The sequence below is a fragment of the Pantherophis guttatus genome, chromosome 16 (genome assembly GCF_059756535.1).
Source record: "Pantherophis guttatus breed Tessera chromosome 16, ASM5975653v1, whole genome shotgun sequence".
In the NCBI taxonomy this organism is placed as follows: domain Eukaryota; kingdom Metazoa; phylum Chordata; class Lepidosauria; order Squamata; family Colubridae; genus Pantherophis; species Pantherophis guttatus.
In genome coordinates, this window is record NC_142078.1 from 10,812,135 (window position 1) to 10,824,608 (window position 12,474).

The window sequence follows — 12,474 nt, forward strand, 5'->3', positions numbered from 1 at the left end:
CCCATCTGCCAGAAAACACAAAGAAAGTGGAACCATTCCATCGTTGGTGAAATATCGTTTCCCCGCTATCGGTTTATCCGACAGAGAGAGAGACGTTTGAATCCAACTTACTGCCCGCCAAAAAGCTGCATCCCCAGCAAGGCAAACACGACAATGAAGAGGAAGAGGAGGAACAGCAGGCTAATGATGGATTTCATCGAATTCAGCAAGGAGACCACCAGGTTCCTCAGAGAGTTCCAGTACCTAGGAGGTCAAAACAAACCCAATTACAATGCTTATGATAGCATAGGGCAGGGATGGCTAACCTTTTTTACATCACCGGGTGCCGACCTGCGTGCCGGAAACGGCACGCGAAACCATCCTGCTTGGACCGCGTGGCCTTGCCGGCTTTCGCGCACGTGGGTGCGCCAAAACCCAAAAGAGCAGCGTTCCATCGTGCATGTGCATGCTGGAACCTGAACTTCCGGTTTCCGGTTTCCGGAGGCGCTCCCCAACGAACAGCTGGCTGTCGTGGATGCGCACGATGGAAACCCGGAAGTTGGGGTACCATTGCGCACATGCACGACGGAACGCTGTTCTTCCGGGTTTCGCGGGCACGAAGGCCGGCTAACCGGCGCACTCTCTGAACTCTCTGAGTGTGTGCACAGGAACGTGGAAGAGGAGCCAGCGAGGCTGCGTATTCCACGCGGGATGGTTCTGCGTGCCGCTTCCAGCATGCGTTCTATAGGTTCGCCAACACGGGCATAGAGAGTCACTCTCCTCCATCTGAGAAAAAGGTAGGAAGTCTCTTCCCAGAATTCTCGGCAACGGCTTGGGAATTCTGGGAATCACAGTCCATATAGCTGAAGAACGCCTGGGATGGATAAGTGTCTTCTTAGGGTTTTTTCCATAAATTATCTGAGTCTGGTAGTAAACCTTTATAAGTCAGGCACCCCTCAATCAACAAACTGAGAGGCATTCAATTTATACAGTGGGATTGTTATCTGCTTCCTTGTTGAAAAACAGATTAAAAAAAGAGAGAAGAATTTGGGATGATCAGAATACCATAGTCACAGAGTTGGAAGGAACCTCGGAGGTCTTCTAATCCAACCTCCTACACAAGGAGGAGAGCTACACCACTCCAAACAAATGGCGGTCCAACTGTTGAACTCCATTTTGTGCAATTGTTACTAAACCTCTTTCTGTTCCTCTAAGGGCCATTCCCCATTTACAACTAACCAACTATATAAAAGTTAAACTTTAGGTAGTGTTGTGGCTCGCCAGCAGCTAGCAGATTCGGACAGTGAGGAGGTTGGGGAGGAACGTGGGCCAGTCCTGGAGTCTGGGGAAGGCTCGGACGAGGGCTCTGAGCTGGAGGCAAAGAGGGGGCCAAGGCCATCTGGTAGTTCTTTGCTGCCTCCTGAGTCTGACATCAGCAAGGCAGAAGAACAGCGTCAGCCTGTTCCCAGTGTGCTCATGCACAGAGCTGCTAGGAGACAGAAACAATTAAGGAAACAGGGTCGACTTGGGAGTAAGGCTTGGAGATGATTGGCCCCTCCCATAAGACATAAAAGAGAAGCGAACGGGACGTGAGCTTTTGCAGGAAGCAGTTAGTTCATCTGGCCGATTCAAGATTTGAAACTTCTGTTTGTGACTCTGTGCCAAGTTTGGCCTTGCCCTGCGTCTGGAAATTAGCTCTCTGGCAGCGTTCCACGTGAGATAGGCGGGGTGTTGATAACCTTCCTCTGAAAGACTGTTTATCAAGCCTTGCGGACTGTAAATGAAAGTAATTTACAGCCGTATGAATTAAAGAGGTTTGCCGGGACTAAGTTTGTGCTGTTTACTTTCTAAAGAAGCCTAGGTCAGAACAGGTGATGTAGTTTGGTCATGGCTCCATGGTGTTGATTTCTATTAGTACTTCAAATTATATTTTCCCTTTCTTCCAATAGTCTCCCAGGATGCTTCGAGGTGTACAAAAGCTCTTAAGCTTTTTATAATTTGGAGGAAAATCAGGAAAAGGGAGTGATGGGACAGTGGGAAACCAAGGCACAATAGAGTTCAGCAAAATTCAGACTGGCTTTAATTTTCTGCTGATCCCAAAATAGAGAGGTCCTAGATCTCTCCATTCTTGCCACCTCCTGCCTGTTGGGTACCACATGTCTTCCAAGAACCAAACGGGGTTACCTAGCAACCAAGATGCTCCGGCTTCATCCCGTCCTCCACCCTCAACTCCTTTGGCAACTGATCCTTCACCGTCAAGTCATCCCTGAAGGCCTTCCTGTTTGATTTCATCCCCTTCCTCCTTCTTCCCTGTCTTAACATTTGTTGCATTTTATCTTCGCTACCAGTGGTGACTTAAAGAGAGAAAACACTGCGTACATTTGGGGTGGAGGGTGGGGAGGCAGTCTTACACAGGGAAAAAAAAAACGTTTCTCTTTTGGAATGATTGTAGATGAATCTGTTTTAGAAAACACACACCAGATGAGTACAAATTGTGTGCCTTGAGGGGAAAGCTGGCTGCAGAAAGACGGAGCTGTTCTTCTTACTTCAAAAATAATTGCATAATGAAGAGGAAAGATGACAGAGCCAAAGTCATGGATTGTGTTTGTGTGACTGATGTCTACAGGGAAGAAACATCCCTTAGTCTTGTTTACATTCTGGAAAGCAGGCAAATGTAACGCAACTGGTTAGAGCAACAGGGAGGAAGGGAAGTTCCAGAGAAACCAGGATAGAATCATGGTTAAAGGAGATGGACAAGGACGTCGGTGTTTAATTCAAGTCACCGATTAGAAATGATGAGATCTTGAATGATGAGAGCAATGTGTCTCCTTCCTGTTTGTTTATTGTGGAGGGAAAAATTAGAACTTTGCATGCTTGGACTGAGCTCCTGGTGGAAAGGTGGACTGAAAAGTCTACCAAATAATTCATGGAAAAGAGAAAACACACACTCTTCGCCATTATCAATCTCTGCTCAAAGCCACAAAATGGTCCTTTCGGTTAGCAGGGTGAAAGCAGCACCATTAGATGGAAAGCGCACATGGCTCCCTAGCCAACCTCTCGTTTTTATGTTATTCTTTTTCTTTTTCAAACATTTTTTTTTTTTGGATTAGGTGATAAAGGATTACAAAATGCAAAATACAAAAGTACCGTATTTTTCGGAGTATAAGACGCTCCAGACTATAAGACGCGTCTACCTTTTTTGGGGGAGGAAAACAAGGAAAAAAAATCTGCCTCCCAGCAATTTGCCTCCTTGCAGCAAACAGCCTGTTTCAGTTTCAGCACAGCCTGATTAGCACAAGAAAAAAAATCTGCCTCTGCCTCCCAGCAATTTGCGTCCTTGCAGCAAACAGCAAAATGGGACGCATGGAGGCACCAATAGGCAATGACAATCCCTGCAGCCTGAAACAGCTGATGGTCGGGAGGCTGATCCAACTGACAATCAGCTGCTTGTGCTGAAGCTGAAACTGAAATGGTCTGTTTGCTGCTTGCTGCAAGGAGGCAAATTGCTGGGAGGAAGAGGCCAAAGGGTGGGGGCCGGTGGGTGGATGGGGCTACATTCGGTGTATAAGACGAATCCAAATTTTCACCCCCTTTTAGGGGGAAAAAAGTGTGTCTTATACTCCGAAAAATACAGTAAATAAAAGAGCAAGGAGAGGGGAAGGGAAAGGGGAGAAGGAAGGTAGGGGAAAAAAAAGAAAAAGAAACATTAACTTCCAACTCTCTCTGTTGCAGCAAAATAAGGCATTTGCATCAAATTGCAGCGTTTCGTTTTTCCATAATAATATGGACAAGTCATTTCTATAAAGATCTATTTTCTTTTTATTCTTTCGAAGCGGGCTACCGGTCCATCGGTGCCACAGTGATTAATTCGCTGAAAAATGGGATAGACAGGTAAAGGGATCGGCAAATCAAGGCAAACTGTCGTGCATAAATTCTCCCGAAACCTACTTGGTGACTTTGAAGATTCTCAACAGTCGGAGGGCTCTGAGCACGCTGATGCCAAAAGAAGTCCCAGGTTTCACCACCGCCCAGATGACTTCAAAGATGCTTCCCACAATCACCTGCGGAAAAACAAACGGAGGTGGGTTCATAACAAAAAAAAAAAGGTAATTAAGAATGAACAGCCAGGAGTCCGCAGGGGTTCGGAAGAACCTCTAGCTAAGATTCTGTGCAGTTTGGAGAATCCCCAAATCCCACTCCTGGCTGGCCCCACCCGCCCTGCCCCTCCCCTCCCAGGAGTCCCCACGCAGCCCGTTTTGGATACAGGTAATTGCAGGGTGCGCATGGAGGCTCGGGGAGGACGAAGAACGGGCCTACCGGAAGTTCGAGAAGGCCGGAAATGGGCCTGTTTCTGGCCTCCAGAGGGCCTCAGGAGCCTGGGGAGGCCGTTTTTGCCTTCCCGGAGGCTCAAGGAAAGTCTCCGGAGCCCGGGGAGGGCAAAAATGCCCTCCCCCTGCCATGCTGCAGGAGGCCGATTAGGCCACGACCACCATGGCCACGATCACCCAGCAACCAGGCAGAGAACCCCTTGCTAAAATTTTTGAAGCCCACCCCTGTGAACAGCCCTCTCTCAACAGAGGGGAAGGGATACGGTAACACCTGTCTCCTGCTTACAACGCAGTCTTTTCAGCAGTTCTGAGAAAAGTTCCACTTCCATGTTGCATTATTCAGGTGAATAAATCTCCAAGCAGCCTCAGCGACTCTCAGAAAGAGCGCTAACGACCAGAGGACTGCAAAGAATATCAATCCTTCCATCCTCCTTCCTTCAGTCAGAACAGAAGAAGCTTCTCAGAAGAGAAGCGAAACGTCTTCAGTCAGCTCCTTGGGGACACCCATGACTTGGAAGCCTGAGAATCTCAATTTTTACTCGATGGACAGCTTGTTTTACACATTATACAGAGGCAAAATATATTTTTTGTTCGGCTTCCCAGTGGAAATTTGAAACCGCTGGCACAAGTACATAATACACCAGTTTATTCAATGCTACTTCATCGTCCTACATTGTATTTCTAGGCACAGAGTACAAAAAACAGGCTAAGTGTCCATAAAAACTTAATATGTATTTAAAAATCGTGTATGCTAAGTGTTTCCATTCTGCTAAGAGGATCAGGTGTTGTTTAAATGAGTTGTCTCGCTTTCCTTTGCTGGCAACTCGCTCTTCAAATCACATTCCACTCGGCTTCACTTTTTTTTTTTTTAAGCCAATGGCATATCTTTGCTATTCTGTTCTCGAGGGACGGGGGGGGGGGAGGATTTCTTTTTTCTTTCCCAGTTCAGCCCAGATGGTCAGAAAATAAATAGGACAAGATATAATAATACTAATCATACTAATAATACAGAGGAGGAGAAGGAGGAGGACTCTGGGGTCCTTGGTGCTCTCTGAACAGTGGTTTTCTTGCAGATGTTTCATGATCCAAACTAGATAGGATCATCAGTGCTAAAAGGGAGTTGGGTTTACAGGAGGAGGAGGAGGAGGAGGAGGAGGAGGAAGAAGAAGAAGAAGAAGAAGAAGAAGAAGAAGAAGAAGAAGAAGAAGAAGAAGAAGAAGAAGAAGAAGAAGAAGAAGAAGAAGAAGAAGAAGAAGAAGAAGAAGAATAAGAATCCCCGGTTTTGTTGTTTTGCAAAAGTACAAGGGCTGTGCAACATATTATAGTTGAATTGCAACCGTAGGAGTGAACACAGAAATTATCTTAACTTGAATCTCTCTCTCTTTTTTTTTTTCAAAGAAAAAAACCAGGATCACAGGGCAGCTATGAGATCCAGGCCTGAAACGCAAAAAACCTCCCACCCAATAGTTGAATAAAATGTAGGAAGGAGGGGAGATACTTATGACAGTCCTAAAAATAGCACCCCCCTTTCTATCGGTCAGTACCCGGAATGAGAAGAATTCCTGAAACTGCTTTGCAAGCCGTCATTTGCAACCTCCTGTAAAATAGAGAAGGGGCTTACTAAGTTTGCAGAAATACGGTAAAAAGGGGGAAATGAGGGCGTCTTCACCTTAATGTATGGGAGAGATATATCGATCTAGTGATGGGAAAGAGAGTCGCTTGCTGGAATGCTTGCAACCCCATCCTAGTCTGTGTCATCAATCTTGCAGAAGCATCTCAGACAAGAACCACTTTTTCATTCGAAGCAGAGGCCAAGACCCTGGTATCAGTCATGCTCCGGTCTTGAACTTGCTAAGTCTTGCAGAAGAGAGGTAGGCAATTAAGGGATCCAGTTTCTCCTAGGTCTCCTTTACGGCCATGGATGTAGACCCACAGAGGTAGTAAAAGGACGGTAGGGAAATACGATGTAGTCTGTGACTGGGAACTAACTCATCTTATTAGCTCTCCTCTCTCTCCCCTCTCTTCCCCATCTCTCTGTCTTCTCTCTCTCTCTCGCTCTTCTGTCTCTGTCTCTTGTCTCTTCTGTCTCTCTCTCTCCCCCTCTCCTCTCTCTATCTTTCCTCTTTCTCTCTCTCTCCTCTTTCTTCTCTCTCTCCCCTTTCTCTTTCTTCTCTCTCTCTTCTCTCTCTCCTTTCTTTCTTCCGTCTCTCTCCTCTCTTTCCCCCCTCTGTCTTTCTCCTCTCTCTCTCTCCTCTCTCTCCTTTCTCTCTCTCTTCTCTCTCTCTCTCTCTCTCGCTCTTCTGTCTCTGTCTCTTGTCTCTTCTGTCTCTCTCTCTCTCTCCTCCTCTCCTCTCTCTCTTTCCTCTTTCTCTCTTTCTCCTCTCTCCTCTTTCTTCTCTCTCTCTCCTTTCTTTCTTCCTTCTCTCTTCTCTCTTTCCTCCCTCTGTCTTTCTCCTCTCTCTCTCTCTCCTCTCTCCTCTCTCCTCTCTCTCCTTTCTCTCTCTCTTCTCTCTCTCTCTCTCGCTCTTCTGTCTCTGTCTCTTGTCTCTTTTGTCTCTCTCTCTCTCCCCCTTTCCTCTCTCTATCTTTCCTCTTTCTCTCTCTCTCCTCTCTCTCCTCTTTCTTCTCTCTCTCTCCTTTCTCTTTCTTCTCTCTCTCTTCTCTCTCTTTCTTTCTTCCGTCTCTCTCCTCTCTTTCCCCCCCTCTGTCTTTCTCCTCTGTCTTTCTCCTCTCTCTCTCTCTCCTCTCTCTCCTTTCTCTCTCTCTTCTGTCTCTCTCTCCTCTCTCTTCTGTCTCTCTCATCTCTCTCCTCTCTTCCCCCCTCTCTGTCTTTCTCCTCTCTCTCTCTCTCTCGCTCTTCTGTCTCTGTCTCTTCTCTCTTCTCTCTCTCTCTCCTCCCCCCATCGCTCTCTCTGTCTTTCCTCTTTCTCTCTCTCTCCTTTCTCTCTCCTCTTTCTTCTCTCTCTCTCTCTCTCTCTCTTTCTCTCCCACCCCTGGGAACGCTTGAGCTGGAGAGCTGATTACCAGCCGGTGTGCAACTGAGCAAACAGCTGCGGCCAAAAAAGCAGCTTTCTAAAAACCAGAAAACTCAACGCCCACTTGTCCCCTACAGATGGACTCCCTCCTCTCATAAAATGGAGCATTTTAAACAGCGAAGGGCTTTTCCACAAAGGTGGAAATAACAGGTAGCATGCACAGGTTCTTCCTGGACCTAGCTGTTCCTTCGCTGCACCTATCTGCTGCTTCTTCTTCCTAAATACCCCAGCAAAATTGGCAGCCCGTAGAGAAAGACGGTGTCAGTGCAAACTGACCTTCTTTCTGTTTGCAAAGCTAAGCTGAGTCAGAACTGGCTGGTCCTCGGATGGGCAGTTTTAAAGCAATTCCAGTGCTATGGAAACCACACATACACACAAAAAAAAAAATCCCAAAAGAATGCAAAGGGAAATCATTGCTTAGAAGGCTCCATAAATGTGTCTAGGAAGTCACCAGAAGTTGAGGGTCATTCAAAGGATTGCAGATTTCAAGGAATAGAGTAACAGAGTTGGAAGGGACCTGGGAGGTCTTCTAGTCCAACCCCCTGCTTAGGCAGGAAACCCTACATCACTTCAGACAAATGGTGATCCAACATCTTCTCAAAAAATTTCCAGTGTTGGACTTCCACCTTTTTTAATGAAGGAAGGTCAACCAAACTGTCTATTGGAGATTCTCAATCATCCAGGTCATGGCTGTCCCAAAAGGGCTTTTCACATTTCAACATTTGCAGAAGATCTCAAATGATTCTTTTTTTTTTTTTCCAAAAGGCAACCGGACTTTATTTATTTATTTTATTTTATTAGTCATATTTTCTATGCCGCCCACTCTCCGAGGACTCTGGGCGGCTTACACCAAAGACAGCATACTAAATAGCATAATTGCCCCCTAACAATCTGGGTCCTCATTTTACCCACCTCGGAAGGATGGAAGGCTGAGTCAACCTTGAGCCGGTGAGATTTGATCCGCTGATCTGCTGAACTAGCAGTCAGCTGAAGTAGCTGCAGTACTGCACTCTAACCACTGTGCCACCTCGGCTCTTATAGATAGATGATGGGTGGATAGATAGATAGATAGATAGATAGATAGATAGATAGATAGATAGATGGATGGATGGATGGATGGATGGATGGATGGATAGATAGATAGATAGATGATGGATGGATAGATAGATAGATAGATAGATAGATAGATGGATAGATAGATAGATGATAGATAGATAGATAGATAGATAGATAGATAGATAGATAGATTTTATTTATTTTATTATTCATATTTCTATGCCGCCCACTCTCCGAGGACTCTGGGCGGCTTACACCAAAGACAGTATACTAAATAGCATAATTGCCCCCCTAACAATCTGGGTCCTCATTTTATCCACCTCGGAAGGAGGGAAGGCTGAGTCAATCTTGAGCCGGTGAGATTTGATCCGCTGATCTGCTGAACTAGCAGTCAGCTGAAGTAGCTGCAGTACTGCACCCTAACCACTATGTCACTTCGGCTCTTATAGATAGATGATGGGTGGATAGATAGATAGATAGATAGATAGATAGATAGATAGATAGATGATGGATGGATAGATAGATAGATAGATAGATAGATAGATAGATAGATAGATGATGGATGGATGGATGGATGGATAGATAGATAGATAGATAGATAGATAGATAGATAGATTTTATTTATTTTATTAGCCATATTTCTATGCCGCCCACTCTCCGAGGACTCTGGGCGGCTTACACCAAAGACAGTATACTAAATAGCATAATTGCCCCCCTAACAATCTGGGTCCTCATTTTATCCACCTTGGAAGGATGGAAGGCTGAGTCAACCTTGAGCCGGTGAGATTTGATCCGCTGATCTGCTGAACTAGCAGTCAGCTGAAGTAGCTGCAGTACTGCACTCTAACCACTGTGCCACCTCGGCTCTTTCTTAATTGTTGTTTCCCCCTCCCCCCCCACTTTGAAAACGTTTCGCTTCTCATCCAAGTAGCTTCTTCCCTTCATGGAGTCCCGAAGAAGCTTCTTTGGATGAGAAAGCGAAATGTTTTCAGAGAGAAAGAAAAAAAAAACAACAACCCAAAAAAGTCCATTTGCCTTTTGGAGGAAGCACTGGTGGGAGGATCATCTCAGATCTTCTGCAGATGTGAAGAAGCTATAAAGTTTAATGTATACGAGGGGCTCCTATACGGGGTGGCCCCCTTTCCTATTTTAAAACAGATACATCTCCATGGAAACAGTAGCGGAAGACAGATTCCCATTTTAAAGCATTGTCGGAGCGTGAGAGGAGCAAGAGAAATTGGAAATGGCGCCTCAATCTTGGGGCAGCGTGTTCAGCTGACACAGGGGTGTCAAACACAAGGCCTGTGGGATGGATATGGGCTGCGATGTGGTTGGATCCGGGCCATGGGTCCATCCTGGAAAATGTAAGGTGTGGCTTCGGCCTGGTCTACCCAGTGCAAAGTGGAAACATGCCAGCTGTTTGGGGAGTGGCGTCAAACTGGCCACGCCCACCCAGTTGGCCACACCCACCCAGTTGGCCACACCCACCCCGGCTCCCCGACGTCAGCCACAGCCCTGACGCAGCTCTCAATGAAATTGAGTTTGACACCCCTGAGCTGACAGATGCAACCACACCATCTATAGGTGGCTTTCTTCATTACCTATGACCGTGATGGCATGCGTGCCCAAAGTGGCACACGGAGCCATGTCACCTGGCACGTGCGGTGTTGCCTGTTCCTCTTCGAGGTTTCTGGCACGTGACGATCAGCTGCCCTTTGTACGTGAGGCAGTGCCGGAAACTGGAAAAGCTGCGCGCTAGCCAGCTGATCGGTGCATGTGCATGGACGGCAGTAACTGGAAGACTTGCTGGTTGGTGCGCATGTGTGCGCCGGAAACCAGAAATACTTATCCGGCGTGTGCATGCCCCTTGGGCAGCTCCTCTTCCTGGTTGCAGCCCCGACGAGCGCACGTGAAGTGCCCCCTTTTCGGCACTTGGTGCCAAAAAGCTTCGCCATTCCTGATCTATGAAGATCCAATTGTCATCCAGGTCATGGTTGTCCCAAAGGGGCTTTTTCGAGAGGCGACTGGATTTTGTTTCTCCTTGAAGACATTTTGCTCCTCAGCCAAGAAGCTTTTCAAGTTCGGACTGTCCTTGAAGACGTTTCGCTTCTCATCCAAGAAGCTTCTTCCGTTCTGGCTGAACGATGAAGGATGGAAGACTTGATATTCCGCGCAGTCCTCCGGTCGTTGGCGCTCTTTCTGAGAGTCGTCGAGGCCGCTTGGAGGTTTACCTGTGCCCTCACCGTCACCTGAATAGTGCAAATGCGGGTGTGTGGAACCTACTGGGCATTGCTGAAAGGACTGTGTTGTAAACAGGAGACAGGCGTGGAGGTGTCGTATTCCTCCCCCAGTCAGAACTGAAGGAGCTCCTTGGATGAGAAGTGAAACGTCTTCAAGGAATATACACCTCTTGAAAAAGCACCTTTAGGACATGAGTAGTGAGATAGTGAGTCAACCACGTGTGATTTTTAGCACCAACTGAATTATCCAAGCCTACTTCAAGGGCTGATTCATAGAGGGAACAAGCCCGTTGCGACGTTGATTGTGGCCAACTGGGTCCTTATTGGGGCAGTCAGAGTGACAGCTCGATTTCTGCCAACCGCAGAGTCCATGGATGCCAACAACAAATCCAACCTAGCTTCAGGGTCTGACAGCGGTTTCTCCTTCGAGACCTGCCAGGGAAGGAGCTTAATTGGTGTCACTTACGCGGGCAGCAAATGGACACCTGCCAAAGGCTGTTTTTTCCCCTTCTTGCAAATTTGACACACGGAAGCCACGGGGTCAGAATAATCCCTCCGAGGGTTTTTGTGAAGGAACGGTTCAGAGAAACAGACGGCAACAATATTGTACCACCTTCTCTGGCGCAGACCTTTCGGCTGAGTCCCCTACGGGCACAGGACCAAACAGCCAGGTTTTGGGAGCAACCATTCTGCGCAGATTCAAGATTTGACTTGGAAAAAAAATAGAGCTCTCTGCTCGCCGCTAAGAAGATCGTTGACAGGACGTTGGAGCATGGAAAGAGAGTTAGCTGGAAGACTTTCGGTCAAGGATAACTAGATCTAGATGGTCTAGATCTAGATCTAAATTTATGCCATCTAGATCTAAATTTATGCCATCTAGATCTAAATTTATGCCATCTAGATCTAGATCTAAATTTATGCCATCTAGATCTAAATTTATGCCATCTAGATCTAGATCTAAATTTATGCTATCTAGATCTGTGCCATTTATACCGGCTAGACCTATACCAGCTGGATCTGGATCATCTAGACCCAGACCATTTTGATTTAGACCATCTAGATCTAGACCATTTAGGTCTAAATTTATGCCACCTAGATCCAGATCTGTGCCATTTAGATCTAGATTTATACCATCTAGATTTATACCATCTAGATTTATACCACCTAGATCATCTAGACTCAGACCATTTATATCTAGACCATCTAGATCTAGACTATTTAGCTATACATTTATGCCACCTAGATTTAGATTTATACCATTTAGATCTATACCGTCTAGATCTAGATCTAGACCATCTAGACCAGACCATCTAGATGTAGACCATCTAGATCTAGACCATACATCCAGACCCAATCCTTCCTACCAGTTCATCTATGGGGACACCATGCATAAAATCGTGATCGCGCAAGGGAGCCCTTGCGTCCTTCTCTCCTTACCCCAAAGTCAAAGCAATTGAACGAGGAATGGAAGTAGTTCCTTGGCCCCAGACCGTACATCTTCAAAGTCATCTCGGTGAGGAACAAACCCAGGAAGACAAATTCAGCAAAATCTAGAAGGAAGTAGCAGAAAATGAGCAACAGGTCAGATCCAACTGGCGGGGAGGGAATAATTAATTGGGAATGCAAATGTAAACATTTGTTCTGGAGAGAAAACCCAACCTCCCCAAACAATTCTCTTTCTTATTCTACATTTAACTTCTTAATTCAATTGCTTCTTCACCAATGCAGAAGACTTCAAACTGGAAGGTTTCAATGCATAACAGAGTAACAGAGTTGGAAGGGACCTTGGAGGTCTTCTAATCCAAACCACTGCTCAATCAGGAAACCCTACCCCAC

At 46.3% G+C, this 12,474-nt stretch overlaps 1 protein-coding gene across 5 annotated transcripts in view; it reads right to left on the minus strand.

The window, feature by feature from the left end:
* The window catches only part of CACNA1B (calcium voltage-gated channel subunit alpha1 B), a 194,213-nt gene that overhangs the window by 78,733 nt on the left and 103,006 nt on the right, over window positions 1–12,474 (minus strand). For all 5 annotated transcript variants that reach the window (XM_087879713.1, XM_087879715.1, XM_087879717.1 and 2 more), the window contains exons 12-14: window positions 12,076–12,188; window positions 3,928–4,040; window positions 112–243 (exon numbers count right to left, since the gene is read on the minus strand). In XM_087879713.1, coding sequence (XP_087735839.1) covers window positions 112–243; window positions 3,928–4,040; window positions 12,076–12,188 — 358 coding nt within the window. The remainder of the gene's footprint in view (window positions 1–111; window positions 244–3,927; window positions 4,041–12,075; window positions 12,189–12,474) is intronic.